General features: G+C 46.1%; 1 protein-coding gene across 2 annotated transcripts in view; it reads left to right on the top strand.

The window, feature by feature from the left end:
• Positions 1-14,039, top strand: part of Fndc7 (fibronectin type III domain containing 7) — a 36,397-nt gene extending 22,358 nt beyond the window's left edge. For both annotated transcript variants that reach the window (XM_021196488.1, XM_021196487.1), the window contains 5 exons: positions 163-417; positions 4,637-4,897; positions 8,916-8,945; positions 11,317-11,378; positions 11,462-14,039. In XM_021196488.1, coding sequence (XP_021052147.1) covers positions 163-417; positions 4,637-4,897; positions 8,916-8,945; positions 11,317-11,360 — 590 coding nt within the window. In that variant the 3' untranslated portion in view covers positions 11,361-11,378; positions 11,462-14,039. The remainder of the gene's footprint in view (positions 1-162; positions 418-4,636; positions 4,898-8,915; positions 8,946-11,316; positions 11,379-11,461) is intronic.
• The last annotated feature ends 4,338 nt before the right edge of the window (positions 14,040-18,377 follow it).

Genomic DNA, 18,377 nt, shown 5'->3' with positions numbered 1-18,377 from the left:
TTCTCTTCTCTTCTCTTCTCTTCTCTTCTCTTCTCTTCTCTTCTCTTCTCTTCTCTTCTCTTCTCTTCTCTTCTCTTCTCTCTCTCTCTCTCTCTCTCTCTCTCTCTCTCTCTCTCTCTCTTTCTTTCTTTCTTTCTTTCTTTCTCTCCCCCCACCATTTAGTGCCCTGCTGTCCAGCTGGTCTGACAGCAGCTCAGGTCACCCAGTCAATAATCAACGTGAGCTGGACTATTGGGGCAGCGGCTCAAACCTATGTGACAGTGCTGGAGTCATACATTGGACAGTCTAAGTGTCACACCCATCAAAACCACTGCCTTCTGGGATGCATCACATGTGGCATCAACTACACGGTGGCATTAAAAGCCATTAGTCCCACGGGACTGACTGCAGACTGTGCCTATCAAAGTTATTCTTCTAGTAAGTAATTCTAAACGTTATCTCCTGAGTATTGCTGTCTTAATCACTCACTGTTCTATTGCTGGGAAGAAATACCATGACCAAGGAAACTCTTTTGTTTGGTTGGTTTGGGCTTTGTTTAATTTCTAAGACAGAATTTCTCTATACAGCCCTGGCTGGTCTGGAACTCCCTCTGTAAACAAGGCTAGCCTCAAATTCAGAGTTATGCCTGCCTCTGCCTCCTGACTGCTAGGATTAAATGTGTGTGCCACCATCACCCAGCCCAAGACAACTCTTATAAAAGAAAGCATTCAATTGGGGACTTGCTTATGGCTTTAAAGGGTTAGTCCATGATCCCATGATCGTCATGATGAGAAGTAGACAGGCACGGTGCTGGAGCAGTACCTGGGAGCTTTATATCTTCATATAAAGGCAATAAGGGGGGGGGGGGGAATCTGGTGGAGACTTTTGAAATCTGAAAGCTCACACCCCCCCAGTTAATACACATCCCATAATAAGGCCACACCTCCTAATCCTTCCCAAACTATTCCACCAATGGGGGACCAAGCATTCAAATATATGAGGCTATGGGAGCCATTCTCATTCAAACCTTCAAACCACTGAAATTGCTAAGGATTCCATGGTACCTAGAATCCTTACCTGGTCCAGATCCAATCCTTCCTTCCCATTTAAAAAGATGGTGCATCTCTACCCAGCTCTCCTCAGTGGATGACTTTCTTAGTGTATGTGGGGTGGGGTGGGACACACTTGATGGTAGATCCTCAATCACTTGTCACCTTATTGATTTGTTTGTTTATTTATTTATTTATTTATTTATTTTGGGTTTTTTGAAACAGGGTTTCTCCATGTATCCCTGGCTGTCCTAGAACTCGCTCTGTCGACTACTCTGGCCTCAGGTTTGTAGAGACCAACCTGCCTCTGCTTCCCAAGTGCTGGAATTAAAGGTGCACCACCACATGTCCTCTTCACCTTGTATTTTAGATATAAGATCTCTCATCGAATGTAGAACTCACTGGTTTGGCTAGATTGACTGTCCACTAAGCACCAGGAATGGTCTTGTCTCCTCCCCCTTCCCAGTGCTGGTACTATAGGCACATGCCATCCTGGCGATGTTGTGCCTAGTGCTTACATGAGCACTGGAGCTCAAACTCAGGGCCTCACGCATGCGTGGCAAGCACTTCCCTGATGTAGCCATCGCCTCAGCCCTAGTCATGCAGATTGCTTCCTATCATAGTTACGATTCTCTTTGACTTAGAACTTCAAAGCTCAGAGGTTTCTGTCAGTAGTTGGTGCACGACTTCTCCTGGTAAAGGGTCTGGGTTGTTTTCTGGAGGGATGGTTTTGTATGGCAGAGACACCTGTACTGAAGGGTAACTCATCCTTACAGAGTTTCTAGAAAACATCAGAGAGTACATTCTACCTGGTTTGCACCATTCTCCCATGGTTTCTCTCTCTCTCTCTCTCTCTCTCTCTCTCTCTCTCTCTCTCTCTCTCTCTCTCTCCATGCCAGACAGAGCAAAGGCCTTTTTCTACACCATTGTTCCTTGCTCTCCACAAATGCCAAGCCACTCCCAAGTCCAAGTAACGGGAAGAAACAGCAGGCAGAGTGGGCTAGCAAAGACTTCCTCTTGCATAATTCTAACCTGCTGAGGCAGCTGCTTGGAGGGCTGTTTTGAAGAAACTCCAGGGACTGCCTCGAAGCTAGAGGGGAAATTGCATGGTAGTTATTAGCTGCCTCTTCTTGGGCCTGGAGCAGTGGGGTTAAAATATAAAATATAATTTTAGCATCTTGGAGATAGTCGAGAATGGCTTACCTGGGAGGCTATATTAGAAATGGCTTCTTTTTTTTTTTTTTTTTTTTTTTGAGACAGGGTTTCTCTGTATAGCCCTGGCTGTCCTGGAACTCACTTTGTAGACCAGGCTAGCCTCAGAAATCCACCTGCCTCTGCCTCCTGAGTGCTGGGATTAAAGGCGTGCGCCACCACGCCTGGCATTTTGTTTTCTTTTTAAGACAGGGTTTTTCTGTGTAGCCCTGGCTGTTCTGGAACTTACTCTGTAGACCAGGCTGGCCTTGAACTCAGAGATCAGGCTACTTCTGTCTCACCAGTGCTAAGATTAAAGGCATGAGCCACTACCACCTGGCTAAAACAATTTTTAAAAAGAATATGTTACATCCGTCTAGGCAAGGTGGGTCATGACTATAAATAGTCATGACCTACCTGGGAGGGTCAGGCAGGAGGGTCAGGAAATTAAGGTCATCTTGAGCTACAGGGCATCCTGTGCTAAAGGAGACCCTATCTCAAAGCAAAACAATTGTTTCCAATCAGTAAAAGGAATAAATTAAGCCAGGTATATTAGGTATGTTTCTTGTGGCTTTGACAAAATATTGAACAAAAAGTGGTGCGTGCTTTCATTCCCAACTTTCAGGAAGCAGAGGTAGGCAGATCTCTGAGTTCAAGGCCAGCCTGGTGTATAGGGTGAGTTTCAGGACAACCAGACCTACACATAGAAACCCTGTTTAGAAAAATCCAAAAACCTAACACCAAAACAAAACAAACAACATCAACAAAAACACCACCACCACCACCACAAACAACAACAACAAAAAATTTAAGGAGCTACGTGACTGGTCCAACAGGAAGATCGTCCACGGTTCCCCCAGAAGGCTTGATTTCAGCTGCCAGCACCCACGTCAGGCAGCTCCTAACACAACTCCAAGAGTATGCCCTCCTCCAGCCTCTCCAGGAACTGCATTCACATGCACAACATACAACATATACATACAGAGAGAGAGAGAGAGAGAGAGAGAGAGAGAGAGAGAGAAATAAATCAATAAATCAATAAACAATGAAATTACTTTTTAAAAATGTCAGGAAGGGTTGATTTCAGTTCATGGGAGCAGCACACATTGTGTGAACCCAAGAACCCAGTAGCTGAGTGATTGTCCGCAGCCCAGAACCCCCATCGGACGCAATGCTACCTCCCACTTTTAGGGTATTCTTCCCACCTCACTTAACGTAATCTAGATATTCCTTTACAGACTTTTCCAGAAGGTAACTGTAGATAATCTGTCACAGGCTTGCCTGTGGGCTTGTCTCATGGGTGTTTCTAGATCTGATCAAGTTGACAGTGTCAACCAACCACACCGGGCTCCTGCCTGGCATCCCAGAACTCAGAAAGCTGAGACAAAAAGGTTCACCAGATAGCCACGATATCAAAGCCAGTCTGGACTATACAGTGAGTCAGACCCTGTCTCAAACCGACTCTCAAATAATCAACCATGTTAATCAAACACGGTGAGCATGGGGGAATACTCGCAGAATCCCAGCACCTGAGACTAAGAAGATGAATTTAAGGGGTAGCCTGGGATACATCACAATAGTCCATCTCAAGTCATATAGATAGATAGATAGATAGATAGATAGATAGATAGATAGATAGATAGATAGATAGATAGATAGAGACAGACAGACAGACAGACAGACAGACAGACAGACAGACAGACAGAGGACAGAAAGAGACAGAGAGACAGAAAGAGACAGAGAGACAGAGAGAGACAGAGAGAGATCATGCACAAACCAAGTGAATCTGATCATCTTTCACAGCTTAAAAGATTATACAATATGATCTCTGTTTTAGCTAATGAACTTTCCACCATCTGGTATCCTGATTAGTACCTAATGTGTGGCCTACTCAAAATATTTGGAAGACAGGATCAAAAGCATACCTAACCACTCGGCCCGGTGAAGCACGGGCCAGCCTGTCAGAGAAGCGGCTGCTTCCATGGTGAGCTACTTGGCTCACCACTGCTGTTTCTTTTTCAGCTAATAGTGAGCACAATAAGTTATATTTAAACTTAGTGCCACTAACGTCAAATAAAATCGGGGCATTGTGTTATAACTTGGTGGGATGGTGAGCGTTTGACTCATAGTTTGAGTCATGAAGAGTGCAGTGTCTCTCTGCCAACTGTAGACCTTTGATTCACCAGTGTTCTATATTAAAAGCCCCATACCCCTCCCCACCCACACATGGATCTCTGATCGTGTGGCTCAGCACGGAAAGAACTCTTGCATCCCTTCAAACCTTGCTCTGTTCTAACCAGGGATTAACCATTCAGTGCAGAAGATTCTACTTGTGATCTTTCTCCTCTGGGGTAATTGTAAATATGACCATGCTTGTATGATGGTGGGATAAATAATTCTATTTTTTTTTCCTATAGGTGTCTGTTGCCCACTGGGGGTCAAATTATATAGGCTGGGCCCTAATGGCATCCGGATCTACTGGCAAGCCTCCAGGGGCTCTGCCAATTATAGCACCGAACTCTATGGTTCCAAAGGCATCTTTACATGTGCCCCACATGCTGGTCTAAGTTTCTGTGACATCACCAACATCCCTTGTGGGGACGTATACACCGTGATGGTCTCACCAGTTGCTGAAACAGGACTGAAGCTTACTTTCTGCCCGAAAAAAATATACTCAGGTAAAGCCAGTTAGGACCTTAATTTAAAACCAACCTTGGAGCTGAGTGTAGCTCAGTAGGACAGCACTTGGCATAGCATACACAAGGCCCCAGCACCCACAAGAAAAACACAAGAGGAAGATTAAAACTAACCCTTGGGCTGGTAAGGTAGCTTAGTGGGTACTCCAGTTTGCTTTCTGTTACTGTGAAAAACACCACGATCAAAAGCAACTTAAGGGAGGAAGGATTCGCTTGACTTACAGGTCACAGTCCATCATTAAGGGAAGTCAGGGCAGGAACTCGTGTAGGAGCAGAGGCAGGAAATAAGGAGGAAAGCTGATTACTGGCTAGCTCCCAGGCTCAGATTCAGCTACCTTTCTCAGACAGCCCAGCACTTCCTGCCTAAGGGTTGTACTACCCACAGTGGACTGGACCCTTCTATACCAACTGTCAAAAAGTCAAGTTCTCACGGACATGGCCCCAGGCCAATCTGCTGAAGAAAAAAATCCTCAATCGAGGTTTCTCCTTTCCAGAGGATGTAGACTGGGTCAAGTTGACAATAAAAACTAACCGGTATAGTGAGTTTGAAAAGTACTTGCCAGGCAAGCTTGGTGACCTGAGTTCAATCCCTAGAACCCACATTAGTTAGGGTTTCTACTGCTGTGATTTAACACCATAACCCAAAGCAATGTGTGAAGGGAAAGGGTTTATTTGCTTCTCCTTCCATTACTGAGGGAAGTCAGAACAAGAGCTCAGTTAGGGCGGGAACCTGGAGGCAGCAGCTGAGGCAGAGAGCACAGAGGAGGGCTGCCTACTGGCTCGCTCTCCCGTGGCTCGCTCTCCCGTGGCTCGCTCTCCCGTGGCTTGCTCTCCCATGGCCCGCTAAGCCTGCTTTCTTATAAAAACCATCTCAGGGGCTGCACCCCCCACAATGGCCTGCACCCTCCCACATCAATCACTAGTCAAGAAAATGCCTTAGAAGCTTACTACCTACAGCCCTATCTTATGGAGGCATTTTCCAACTGAGTTTCCCTCCTCTTAAGTGGCTCCAGCTTGTGCCAAGTTGATATAAAACTAACCACGGTGGCAGGAGAGAACTGACTCCTGAAAGTTGTTCTTGGACCTCCATATAAATGCTCTGGAACACACCAATGCACGCACACTCTCACATGTACAAAACAAATAACTCTGGAAAATTAATTAAAACAAACCTTCAACTCAGACCTGTGAATTAAGATTCAGACAATCCCATGTAAGTGCTATGTGTGAATTGTCTGAAGCTGCGGGAACTCTGGCTTCTTTGGAATTGGGATGTTTTGTAATTTAGTGTGCACCTCTGTCCCTCTCACTGTCTTTTGCCTGCCCTCAGATACTATTTACAGAGTAAAGTGAATTCAAAGTGGAGATTTGGAAACAGATTTTTTTTTTTTTCTGAGACAAGGTTTCTCTATGTAGTCCTGGCTGTCCTAGAACTTGATCAGTAGACCAGGCCGGCCTCCACCTCAACTGCCTCTGCCTCAAGTGCTGGGATTAAAGATGTGTTCCACTGCCCGGTTGGGACAGATTTTTAAATATAGTCTAGAGGACAGTAAACACCCTGACTTGTTGGACCTTAAAAGACTTGAACTTTGCCATACAATGCCCTACAAAGCAAGTTCCAGGACAGCTAGGGCTCTGTTACACAGAGAAACCCTATCTTGAAAAAAATAACAAATCAAAAAAGAAAAAAAAGGCCTTGAACTTTTATTTACACAGATTTTGAATGAGGTCTAAGGAAAAGTTTGAGGATCAGAGAAAAAGGAATTTATGAATCATAAATTCAGTCTGGAAATATGAGTGGGTAGACAAATTGTGATTAGAACCCAGGTCTGTCAGCCTGGGCAGCTCACCAGAGCTGGCAGGAGACATTAGCAATTCTCTTGTTCTGCGTTCCAGCTCCCTCTGTCTGCTACCTTGCCCAGGGCAAGTCATATATTTTTCATGCGCTTCTAAGAGAAAAGCAGTAACGAAGCCCTAGGAGTTTGCAAGGGAACAAGAAGAAGAAAAAAATGACTCATGGGCCATCACTGATAAGCACTCCACACTTTCTAATTAAATGTAGGTGACAGGATGGTTCAAGATGGCTCTAGGTGATGGAGCATGGCCAGCTCCTCCTAGGGAAGGTGGTCCCACTGTCCTTAGATGTCCTGCTTCGTTTCTTTCTGTTTTTTGTTTTTGTTTTGGTTTTTGTGGTTTTTTTTTTTTATTTGGGGGGGGGGGGTTGGTATTTTTCCCCACAAAGGAATCTGGCCAGCCTTGTGAGAAGAGACAGGAATGGATTCTTGGGGTACAGATGAACTCTTCGGAAGATGAGCTTGCCACTCAATAACATGTTTTGCTCACTGGATATTTCACAACTTAACAACTGTCTTCACAATTATATCTGACCGAGTCTCAAAATAACCCTAAGATGTAGACTCAACAGACATGAACCGTCTCTGATTTATAAATAAGGAAACTGAGACCCAGCAGCTCCATCATCTTTACCTACAACAATTTTCTTCACGTCACTAAATTGTATATGGGCCCAATTATGCTTGGACACAAAATGGTCATGGGAGGGGGAGGGTTCTTCCCAAAAGTACACTTGGAGGACATAGTTTGCCTTACTGCTTGTACACTCCAAAGTGGTTCAGGCCAGATTAACCTTTTCATTCTTCCCACCCCATTATATCCGAAATATTTTTTCAGAAAAACTGTCCGAGTGTGGTTGTTGTTAGGACAAGAAGAAACCTATGCCATTGTTCAGAGAGGGGTGTGTGCAGAGCTGGATGCAAATATAGGTCTGAGGTTGCTCTGTGCGTTTTTGGGAGAGGGGTGTGTGTGCATAACCTGTGCAGGCAAAGGAGCTAGGCTGGAAGTGCATCATTAGAAGAGGGTGCAGCCCAAGCCCAGGGGAGTCCCAAGTTGCCAGACCATTCACTACGCTTGCCTACCTCAACATGGCCTTCTCTTATATGAGTTTTACTTCTTTATCTTCTACTTTCCATTTGTTGATCTTTAGCACTTCTGGAGATTAGATTCAGAGTATTATGCATGCTTGGCAAGCACCATACGACTGAGCTAGCAACCCCCAGGCCTGCCCCAAACCTTCTCTTAAAACTTTCTTTTGAAACAGTGACTTGCTAAATCGCCCTTCCTGGCCTCAGCTGCCTAAGTAGCTCAGGTTACAAGCGTGCACCTGCGCCCAGCACGTTTATTCTTTTCTTAATGTATATATTTTTTCCATCTGAAAGTATATCAGTAGGGTTGGGAAGATGGCTCAGTGGGTAAAGTGTGTGCCACACAATGTTAAAGACATGAGTTTGAATCCCCAGGACACAGTTGAAAAGTCAGGCAGAACAGCACACACTGGTAATCCCAGTGCTTGTTGCTGCGGGGGAGGTGCTAGGCAGAAGCTTATTAGCTACTGTGAAGAGACACCATGACCAAGGCAACTCTTATAAAGGACAACATCTAATTGGGGCTGGCTTACAGTTTCAGAGGTCCAGTCCATCATCATCTCGGCAGGAAGCATGGCAACGTGCAGGCAGCCATGGTGCTGGAGGAGTCAAAAGGCAGCAGGAGACTGTGTCTTCTACACTGGGCATAGCTTGAGCATAGGAGACCCCAAAGCCCGCCCCCACAGTGACACACTTCCTCCAACAAGGCCACACCTACTCTAACAAAGCCTCTAATAGTGCCCCTTCCTAAGGGCCAAGCATTCAAACCCGTGATTCTGTGGGGGCCAAGCCTATTCAAACCACCACACCAACCTAGCCAAGTCTATGGACTTTAGGTTCAGGAAGAAAGACACTATGTCAAAAACTGCAGGCAGAGAGCAATCAAAGAAAGACACCTGACATCTTCAGGTTTCCACTTACACACTTATGCGTGTGCACCAGTATTAACAAGTATAACTCACACACACCATAAATACGCAAATAAATAAATAAATATGTCAACAAATGTATTCTTAATGCTTATGTTTTGTTGTTGTTGTTGTTTGTTTGTTTTACAGTTACCTGTTCTGGCAGTACACTTGGGATGGGTAAGTCATTTTTCCCAAGCAGAGAAATAGGAGAGAACTGGCGTGTCTGTGTTTCCCAGTTACTTAATGAAATCACGATCAAAGCTAATGCTAATTCCTAAGAATGCCAAATGTTCCTTTGATGTAAGAGTGCCCTGCCCCCCCTTCACATTGCGCAAACCAAGATGAATTCCTTTAGATGTTGAAATCTTTTTAGTCTTCTAGAGTCCCAGAGAAAATGTTTTTGGAGGGCAGCTGGTTATTCCTGCTCCCCGCATACTTACTTTGGCCGTGATTCCTGCCTTGCTGCATGCTAACATTCCTTGGAGACCTTCAGTTTTACTGATGCTAAGGGCTCTGGCCCCTGAAGATCTGGCATAATTGTTCTAAGTCGAAGGCTGGGCGGCAGGACTTTTAAAGGCTCCTCTGGTGATTTTAAAGTGAAGTGAAGGCTGAGAATTGCTGCGGTAAGCAGAGCTTCTCCCCCAGCCGGTGCAGAGCCCCCACCAGGCCCATTTGGACTTGACAGGGCCAGAGGCTTTCCACACTAATGAGGTGAGGTCTGAACATGCTTTGAATAGCACAGCCTTAGAGAGAAGCAACCCCTCCCCCCCTCTGAGTAAGCCATTTGAGAGCCTTGGCAGTACCCTGGAAATCATCGTGTCTAGGGAGGATTTTCTAGATTTCATCATTTTCTTCTGTGAATACTGGACTAGTCAGATCAGGATTCTGGCTGGCAAGGAACTCTCTTGACCTGCTAAAAAGGAGCCCTGGGATTCTGGTCGCTTAAGACTTCCTTGGTTCTTGGTCTATCATAAACCTTGCCAACCCCATAAGTTGACTTTTTTTTTTTTTTTTTTACCCCAGGTCAGGGTCTCACTATGTACCCCTGTCTAGCCTGGAACTCACTATGTAGACCAGGCTGGCCTGGAATTCACAGAGCTCCTCTCTGCTTCTGCCCCACCCACCCCCACCCCCAAGTGCTGAAATTGAAGGTGTTTACACCACAATGCCTGCCTGCCTGAACTGATGTTTTTAAGACTATGGGTAGCTCTGGCTGTCCTGGTACTCATTCTGTAGACCAGGCTGGCCTGAAACTCACAGAGATCTGCCTAAACCTGTTTCCTGAGTGCTGAGATTAAAAGACACGTGCTACCATACGACCGTGAACTTGCTGATCTTGTCTGAAATGATTTTCTAAGAGACAATTTTGGATTTAAACCCTGCTGCTCTTATTTGCCAGTAGCTGAATTATTCAAATTCCAAATTCCAAATTTCCTCATCTGAAAACCGAAGTAATAGTCACTTCATAAAACATAATGACATTAAATGAAATGTAATTAATTGGACACAGTGAGAATTCAGGGTCAGAACTCCTTATTAGGTTCTAGATATTACCATTTTAACCTTAGCCCTCATAATACTTGAACACATTAGTTTTTAAGTATGAACCCAACAGTACCCATGTTATCTGGTAACCTTTTAGAAATGTTGCCTCTAGGGTTTGGCCAAAGACCTAGTAACTGAGAAATTCTGGAGCCTAGTAATTCTGTGGATTTGGTTTGGGTGTTTAGTTTTGTTTTTCAAGATGGGATTTCTCTGTGTAGCCTTGGCTGTCCAGGAACTAGCAACTAGCTCTGTAGTTCAGGCTGGCCTCAAACTCGCAGAGACGTGTCTGGGATTAGGGGTTTTTACACTACAGTGCCCAGCTAAGATGGGGCTGGGGAGGGGTTGGTTGTCTCTAAGGTTGTGCTATTCAAAGCCTATTCAGACCTCGCCTCTGTCCCCTGCCAGGTGCGCCACCACCTGGCCAGCAACTCTGTTTTAACAAGCAGACTTAGGTCAGAGGATCAAGGCTCTAACCTGGGAGAGAGCCTTTGTTGCTGGAAACCTGATGCCTGGCTGGAGGAGAAAGTGACAGGTGTGGGGTCGGTGTGCCCTGTGTGGTATCCTTCTCCTTGGGTACCCAGCCAGCTTCAGTGTCACCTGCTCATCCTGTGGAGCTTTGGGGACTCTCTTCCCCATGACATCCTTAGCAGTTGAAGGTTCATGTTCACCTTGTGCAAATGCCTGAAGGAATGAAATAGTGGAGGTTTTGGGGAGGGGGTGGAACAGCAAGTTGGCCTGAGGGTAGAAGGAATATTCCCTCATCCACTCAGTACTGTGAGCCCAGGGATATTTAGAGGATTCGTTTCGTGAAGCAGGGGTTTAGTCACACTGGTTAGTCAGAAACTTCTGGTCGTTTTGAACAGTTCGGTAGCTCACGTTCTTCTGTGCTTGCTGTGGAGTGCCTTAAAAACAGCTTTCTGAATATCGACAGTAACAAACTCTCAGCCCTTAAGCAATGTCTGAGCATGTGACGCAGCCTCTTGCCCTCTTCCCTGTCTCTCAGTGATTTACAGAGGGAAGAGGAACGATACAGCGAGCCCCAGGTAAATACAGATACTCCACAAGGTGAGCAGAGAGCAGAAATTCTGTCTGATTCCACAGCGAGGTTTTGTCCTCCGTTTTGAAAATTCTCCTCACTTCCCTTCCAGGGTCCCTGGGCTGTTAGTGAGCAGCCATGGAAACTCGCTATTAGACCACAAAGTACCGTAGGACTAGGCAAAGCTCCTTTGCGCTTTAAAGGAGGAACTCATACTGTTTGGAGAGGACAAGGTCAAGTGTGTCATCGGCTGCAGAGAAGTTCAAGATAAGCTGTGGAGAAGAGAGGACTCCACAGAGGAATAGCCCAGAAAGTCCCCTGGAAGGTTGCCAGGCTGAGTCAGCACACTGTCACAGCCTGGATACATAAAAGCCATGCTTAGCAGAAACTTGTTCGGAGGCTTCATATCCAGACACACCACAGAATGTCGCCTATCCCAAACCCACGTAGCCCAGGCTGGCCTTGAAGTCTCAATCCTTCTGCCTCAACCTCCCAAAGTGCTCGGGTTAGAGGCATCCACCATTATGCTCCATCACAGACTTTAATATGTCCTGGCCATGGGTCTCTCAAAAGCTTCTCTGCAGGAAGCATGGAAGGGCACACCCCCAACTGCAGTCAAGCCATCCTCGGGAGGACAGCATTGGCCCCAAGACAGGCCTTCGTTGGGGGCTTGTAAGCTTGAATCTAGAGCAGCTGCTGCTAAGGCACGAACACGAACGTGTGGTAACAAACGCCTTCTGCCCAGGTTCCCAGGGAAGCTGAGCTGCCTACAGACTTCACTGAGTCAGAGAGCGCCATGTGAGCAGACATCTGCCAGAGCCTCTGGGAAAGCAGAAGCGCAGGTCTGTGGCTGGAAAGACTGCCATCATCGGAGTGAGCAAAGATGTCAGGCGGAGCAGCAGCCAAGGGCAAAGAGTCTCAGACTGTGGCAGACTGACACGCACACACACAGCCTTTCAGGGTTCATTGATCTCGCAGCCTGTTCTCTATACTCCACGCACATTGTAATGGCTTTCTTCCACGATCGGAGGGAGGAAAACGGTGATATATAACATAAATCTGTTGTGCCTAGAACAAATGTTTGTCTGTCTGATGCCAGAAAAGTAATTTTAAAATATCATGAATACGATTTGTGTCACGCGTCCTCAAAGGCATGGCTGTATGTGTTAGAGGGTGGCTCAGTGTTTAAGGGAACGGGCTGTTCTTGCAGAAGACCCGAGTTCCATTCTGAGCCCTCTCATGACAGCTTATAAACATCTGTAAGTCTGGTTCTGGGGTGGGGTGGGAGTGGGGGTGGTAGTGGTGGCAGCGGAGGAGGCGGCGGTGAGCCATACCCTCCGTCTTCTGGCCTCTGAGAGCATCAGGCACCAAATGGTGCACATGCAGGAAAGTTAGACATGACGCCAGCAAGGAAGAGAGTGCAAACTTCCTCTCCTGCATCTTCTTTCCATGTATGAGGGCACATGCTGGTAATCTCAACACTCAGGAGTCTGAGGCAGGAGGATCATGAATTCAAGGCCAGCTTGGCACACATCCTAAAAGGTCTCAACAAACAAATCAGGGAGGCAAAAACCTGTCACTGACAAAGAGATTTATTACTATCAAGTATCCATTTTTAAAAGATTTATGTTTTATTTTACATGGGTGGATGTGCTGCCAGAATGTATGTCTGTGCACCACATGGGTGCCTATGGAGGCTGGAAGAGGACATAAGATCCCTTGGAATGGGGTTACAGGTGGTTGTGAGCTGCCATATAGGTGCTGGGAACTGAACCCAGGTTCTCTGCAAGAGCAGCAAATGCTCTTAATCAACAAGCCATCTCTCCAGCCCCTGTTTATTTTTTTATGATTTAATATATGTACACTTTGCATTCTGAACACTCAACCCCCCCCCAGTTCTCTACTATCCCTGCCCACTCCCCCCCCCCACCAATCTCTCTTGTGTTCCTGGATGTTTCGTTTAGTGTTGCAGAAAGATTTGCTAGGGCCATCTGTGGGGTGTGATGTGCTCAGCAGAGGACACACAACTAAAGACCACACCCCTCTTCTCATAGCCCATGTTTCAGAGGTAAAGGGTGGGGTCCCATAAGCCCCTTGATAAAGAGATCTTTCCCAGAGACAAGCCAGTTCTAAAAGTGGAGTTAAATGTCTCAAGTGCACAAATGGAAGGGGGTTGAGTTTTGTTCCCTTAAAAAATAGTTTTTGCCTGTCAGGATAGAGCACACCTTTAATGCTAGCGCTCAGGAGGCAGAGATAGGTGTATGCCTGTGAGTTTAAAGATAGCCTGGTCTACCTAGGGAGCTCCAGGCCAGCAAAAGCTAGATAGTGAGACCCTGTCTCAAAAAACAATGTTTTTAGCTGGGTGCAGAGATGTATGCTTTTAATTCCAGCTCTTAGGAGGCAGAGTCAGGTGGATCTCTATGAGTTCGAGGCCAGCCTGGACTAACTAGAATTACAGGACAGTCAGGGCTATAGAGAGACCTGTCTCAAAAACAAACAACAACCAATCTGGCCAGTGGTGCTGCACACCTTTGATCCCAGCACTCAGGAGGCAGAGGCAGGCAGATCTCTGAGATTGAGGCCAGCCTGGTCTACAAAGCAAATTCCAGGACAAACAGGGCTACACAAAGAAACCTTGCCTCAAAAAAACAAAACAAACAAAACAAAAACAAAAACAAAACAGAACAAAATAAAACAAAACCAAAAAATGTTTTCCATGTATTTTAATTAATTTTTGTCAATGAACAACATAAGCTTCACTATGAATGTTATTATGTACGCTATTACACTGACCTCATGTTCAGCCCCATTATCCTCCTTAGTCCCTGGTTTCTGAATACCACAGAGGGAACAACTGTTTCTCACATAGATTCCCAGCTGTCATTCTGGAGACGTATATTAATTAGATACTGGGATCAGGCCTGGAAATGGCAGGTTGCTTTTTCATGATCACCAAAGGATTCTGACATGCAGAAGTTTGGAACTGCCTTGGTGGATTCTTTTCTTGAAGTAAGATTTCAGGGATGAGAAGCTGGGATGATGGAGGCCCGTGGCCTGTGAAGAAAGCTTCATGAGCCCTACAGTGCTCGGGGGAGCTCCTTGTTACACTGGGAAACCTGGTGGAAGAGACATGAAACCATATTCCAGGCTCACATGTGGGGCAGCACCCATGTGAGACTGTGAGCTACATCAGTTGAAGTAAGGTACCTTCAGAATGGTACCTCAGAATTGGGGCTGACTAGAAGAAACAAGCAGCTTAGACCAAATGGAAGGCCAGTATTTCTTCTCAAAGATCAACACAAGAAAATGGCCATATCCACTTAGCTACGTGTCTAAGGCTAAGCTGCAATGGCCAGATTTCCACAAAAGCCAATGTGATGAGGACAAAATTAATGTATACTTACTGCATTTACGTAATATGTGTAACGCACAGGCCACACACTGCTAACAGCTTTCCTCATACTCATTTTGTAAGGGCCCATGATTTGGAGAAAAAAATGACACCCCAGACTCAAATAGTATGTAAATGCAAAGAGCATTTTATTCTGCAGAAGTTCAGCATGCTGGGGTCTCCAAGATAGAGAGACAACCAAGTGAGCTTGCAGGCATGATTCAAAGCACATTAGGGGATTTTGGAGTAGGTGACTGTCTGTGTACCAGAGGCTATCTGAGGAGATCTCTGGGATGGCCTGGTGGGAGGGTTCTAGCAAAAGGGAAAGGGCACAAGTTGGGAGCCTCAAGTGCTTCTGCCACTCCCACCCACCATCCCATACCCCCACCCCCATCCCTGCGCTGCCGCTGCTGCCTCTGCCCCATTGCAGTGGTTGTGCTGAGCCAAGCAGAGCCAAGCTGAATTGGCAGAGGGCGGGCCAGTGAGAGAGCTGAATGCAGGCGAGCTTCTGCTGGCAAGAACTTCATCTACGTGAGGAAGGGCTTAGGGGCGCTGTCCCCACGTGATTGATGGCCACAATTCTCTGTATGGGGAGCTGTGGCTACATGACAGGGGCCTGGTGCCCTTCAGGTTCCCCTGGGGCTTCAAGCCTTAGCTCTGGCCAGTGTCGGTGTGTTTTTGCCTTCATTCCAATGTGTCATGTTCAAGGAATCAATCCAAACACTCTTCTTAATCTGTGTAGGAGAGCCAACTAAAGGAGACCTGAAGAGAAAGCTCAGGGAGATTATGAATCCTACATGAGAAGGAAGAACTACAGTCTTGGAGTCAGATAGCTCCAGGTCCTAGTTCATCCTGAGATCTTACGTGATACGCTTAACTTTCCTCAGCCTCTCTTTTCTCATTTGTAAACCAGCAATAAAGATTGTCATCTTGCTGGGTTTTACACGGTTTTAGATATGCATTCAAGGGCTTCAGAGATAACTCAGTGGGTAAAGCATTTGCTGAGTTAGCCGAAGGACCTGAGTTTGGATGAAAGGCTGGGTAAACATTGGGAATGGTGGTATGTGCCTCTTATCTGAGTCCTGAGGTAATGGGGACAGGAGGATTGCTGTGGGTTGCTGACCAGTCTGTCTATTCCAAATAAGTGAGTTCCAGGTTTAACAAGAGGACCCCCCACACATACACACACCTCAAAATACAAAGATGGAGAAGTAACTGAGAAAAGCACCCGCCATTGGCCGCTGGCTTCTGCACACCCTTTGCTCCCACACACAGGCTCCTCCTGACACACAAAAAACATCACACACAGGTACAGTGCAACTGGTTCGAATCCACACTGTCAGAAAGAATCGGACCTGAATTTGCACATTGTAGACTAGTGCAGCTAAGTTTTGATCCACTACTTCACAATGTCTCTGAGGCTTTAGGACACATCATCACAGCTCCTATGACCATACTTGCCATTCTGAAGGGCGTTTTGTATCGCTCCCTGACACCTAGCCTTTTGGAGAGTACGATGTGGAGGTATCTCGCCCACCTTGCTTCTTCCTCTTAGCTTGACACCCACGGATAAGAAACTCCAGTAAGGTTTACCCCATTAGGATTTTTCTGATGGGTCAGGTTCCACTGACTACACACTAAGCAGAACTTGATTTAAATTTGAAAAGGGAGTGAGAAAGATGGCCTATGTTAAAAAAATTTTAGCCACTGAACCAATCTAAAGGAAGTTTGAAAGGAGCTAGGGCTCCAACTTGCATTGCCACAAAAAACAAAACAAACAAAAACCCACAATCAAAAAGTACCTCCTGTCAGACTTTTCCAGCCCATTTGCCTTTGTTTTCTGTGTAGAGCAAGCTGACCGTTTTCCCCCCACTGCAGCACATGCAGAAGCAAGTTGGGGAGGAAAGGGTTTATTTGGCTTACATTTCCATACTGCTGTTGCTCACCAAAGGATGCAGGACTGGAACTCAAGCAGGTCAGGAAGCAGGAGCTGATGCAGAAGCCATGGAGGGATGTTCTTTACTGGTTTGACTCCCCTGGCTTGCTCAGCCTGCTCTCTTATAGAACAAAGACTACCAGCCCAGGGATGGCACCACCCACAAGTTCCTCCCCCCTTGATCACAAATTGAGAAAATACCTTACAGCTGGATCTCATGGAGGCACTTCCCCAACTGAAGCTCCTTTCTCTGTGATAACTCCAGCCTGTGTCAAGTTGACACAAAACTAACCAGTACAATGACCAAGGGTCATAGGCTCTGTCAGCCAAAGCCTAAGGTTCAAACCAAGGCAGAGGCCAAAGCTCCAGCCCAGACTCCCAGAGGTGCCCAGGCCCCTGTGAAGGCCCCATAGAAAAGGCTCCTGCCAGTGTGAAGACAGACAGACTGCTGTGACACACCTCCCCACACACTGTCGGCAGATGACCAGTGTCCTATGCTGTTTTACAAATAAACTCAGGCAAGATCTGTTTAAAAAAAAAAAAGTTTCTGTTTCCTGGAACCTCACCTGCCCCAACCCATGACCTTGACTTCTTTTTGAAAGCACCCTGAATCTCTTAAATCAGTGACCACATGATAATGGCTGTCTACTTTTGTTGAGATTTTTCTGTACTCCCCAACTGTCTCATTGTCTGGATTCTATAAACGTGCTTTGCAAGTGTTCATGACTTACTCCTTAAAAATGGATTTCTGAGTTCGAGGCTGTCCTGGTCTACAAAGTGAGTTCCAGGACAGACAAGGCTACACAGAGAAACCCTGTCTGGGGGGGGGAGAGGGGGGAAGGGGGGGTCCTGAGAAATGGGCTCAGTACTTCTCTGTCTCTAACCCAATTTAGGAGCCAATGGCTGGCCAGCTCTCTGGTGTACCCAAATAAGTAAAGTTTACTTCAAACCTGACTCAAAAATTGTGGTAGTATTCTTATTCTTGATCACTGGGATTAACTTTTTCTGGATGCCTCAGTGAGATAGGACTAACCACCCAAATTCTAAACCTAGATCTTCATTCTGAGAATCTAGGATTGAAGGGCCACCTCAGGAGGTGTCCACCTTGAGACATTCCAAGGTTCTGAGGCTCCGAGGCATGCTTTTGGTTTCTCGGTCTATCAGAATGAACTACAAAGCTGAGAAAAGCAGCAAGCATGTAGGGAGACCTCCCCTGGTAAGTTATAGCAAATTTCTGCGACATCTGCTTCTTTTGGATTCCTGACCTGGGAGGAGGAGGGGTCTGAGAGAACTCAGCACTCTCCAGGGTAAGTGAGATGTTGCTCTGCCCACCTGAGGTCTCTGGTCTGGTTTTGTGTCTCATTTGTCTTCTCTTTGTATGTTTTGTTTTCGATTTTGTTTTTACTGTCTCCATCCCTTGTACTTTCTCCGTTCTGTGGTAATTGGATTATCTTGAACTTGGGGCGATTGAATGAACAGTCAGGAAGGGTAATAAGACTTGCAAGCTGGGGCTGGAGAGATGGCTCAGTGGGTAAGAGCACCCGACTGCTCTTCCAAAGGTCCCGAGTTCAAATCCCACCAACCACATGGTGGCTCACAACCATCCATAATGAGATCTGATGCCCTCTTCTGGAGTGTCTGAGGACAGCTACAGTGTACTTACATATAATAAATAAATAAATCTTTAAAAAAAAAAAAACT

The sequence above is a fragment of the Mus pahari genome, chromosome 4 (assembly GCF_900095145.1).
Source record: "Mus pahari chromosome 4, PAHARI_EIJ_v1.1, whole genome shotgun sequence".
In the NCBI taxonomy this organism is placed as follows: domain Eukaryota; kingdom Metazoa; phylum Chordata; class Mammalia; order Rodentia; family Muridae; genus Mus; species Mus pahari.
The sequence above is the reverse complement of the archived record's forward strand: the minus strand, read 5'-3'. Positions and strand labels throughout refer to the sequence as shown.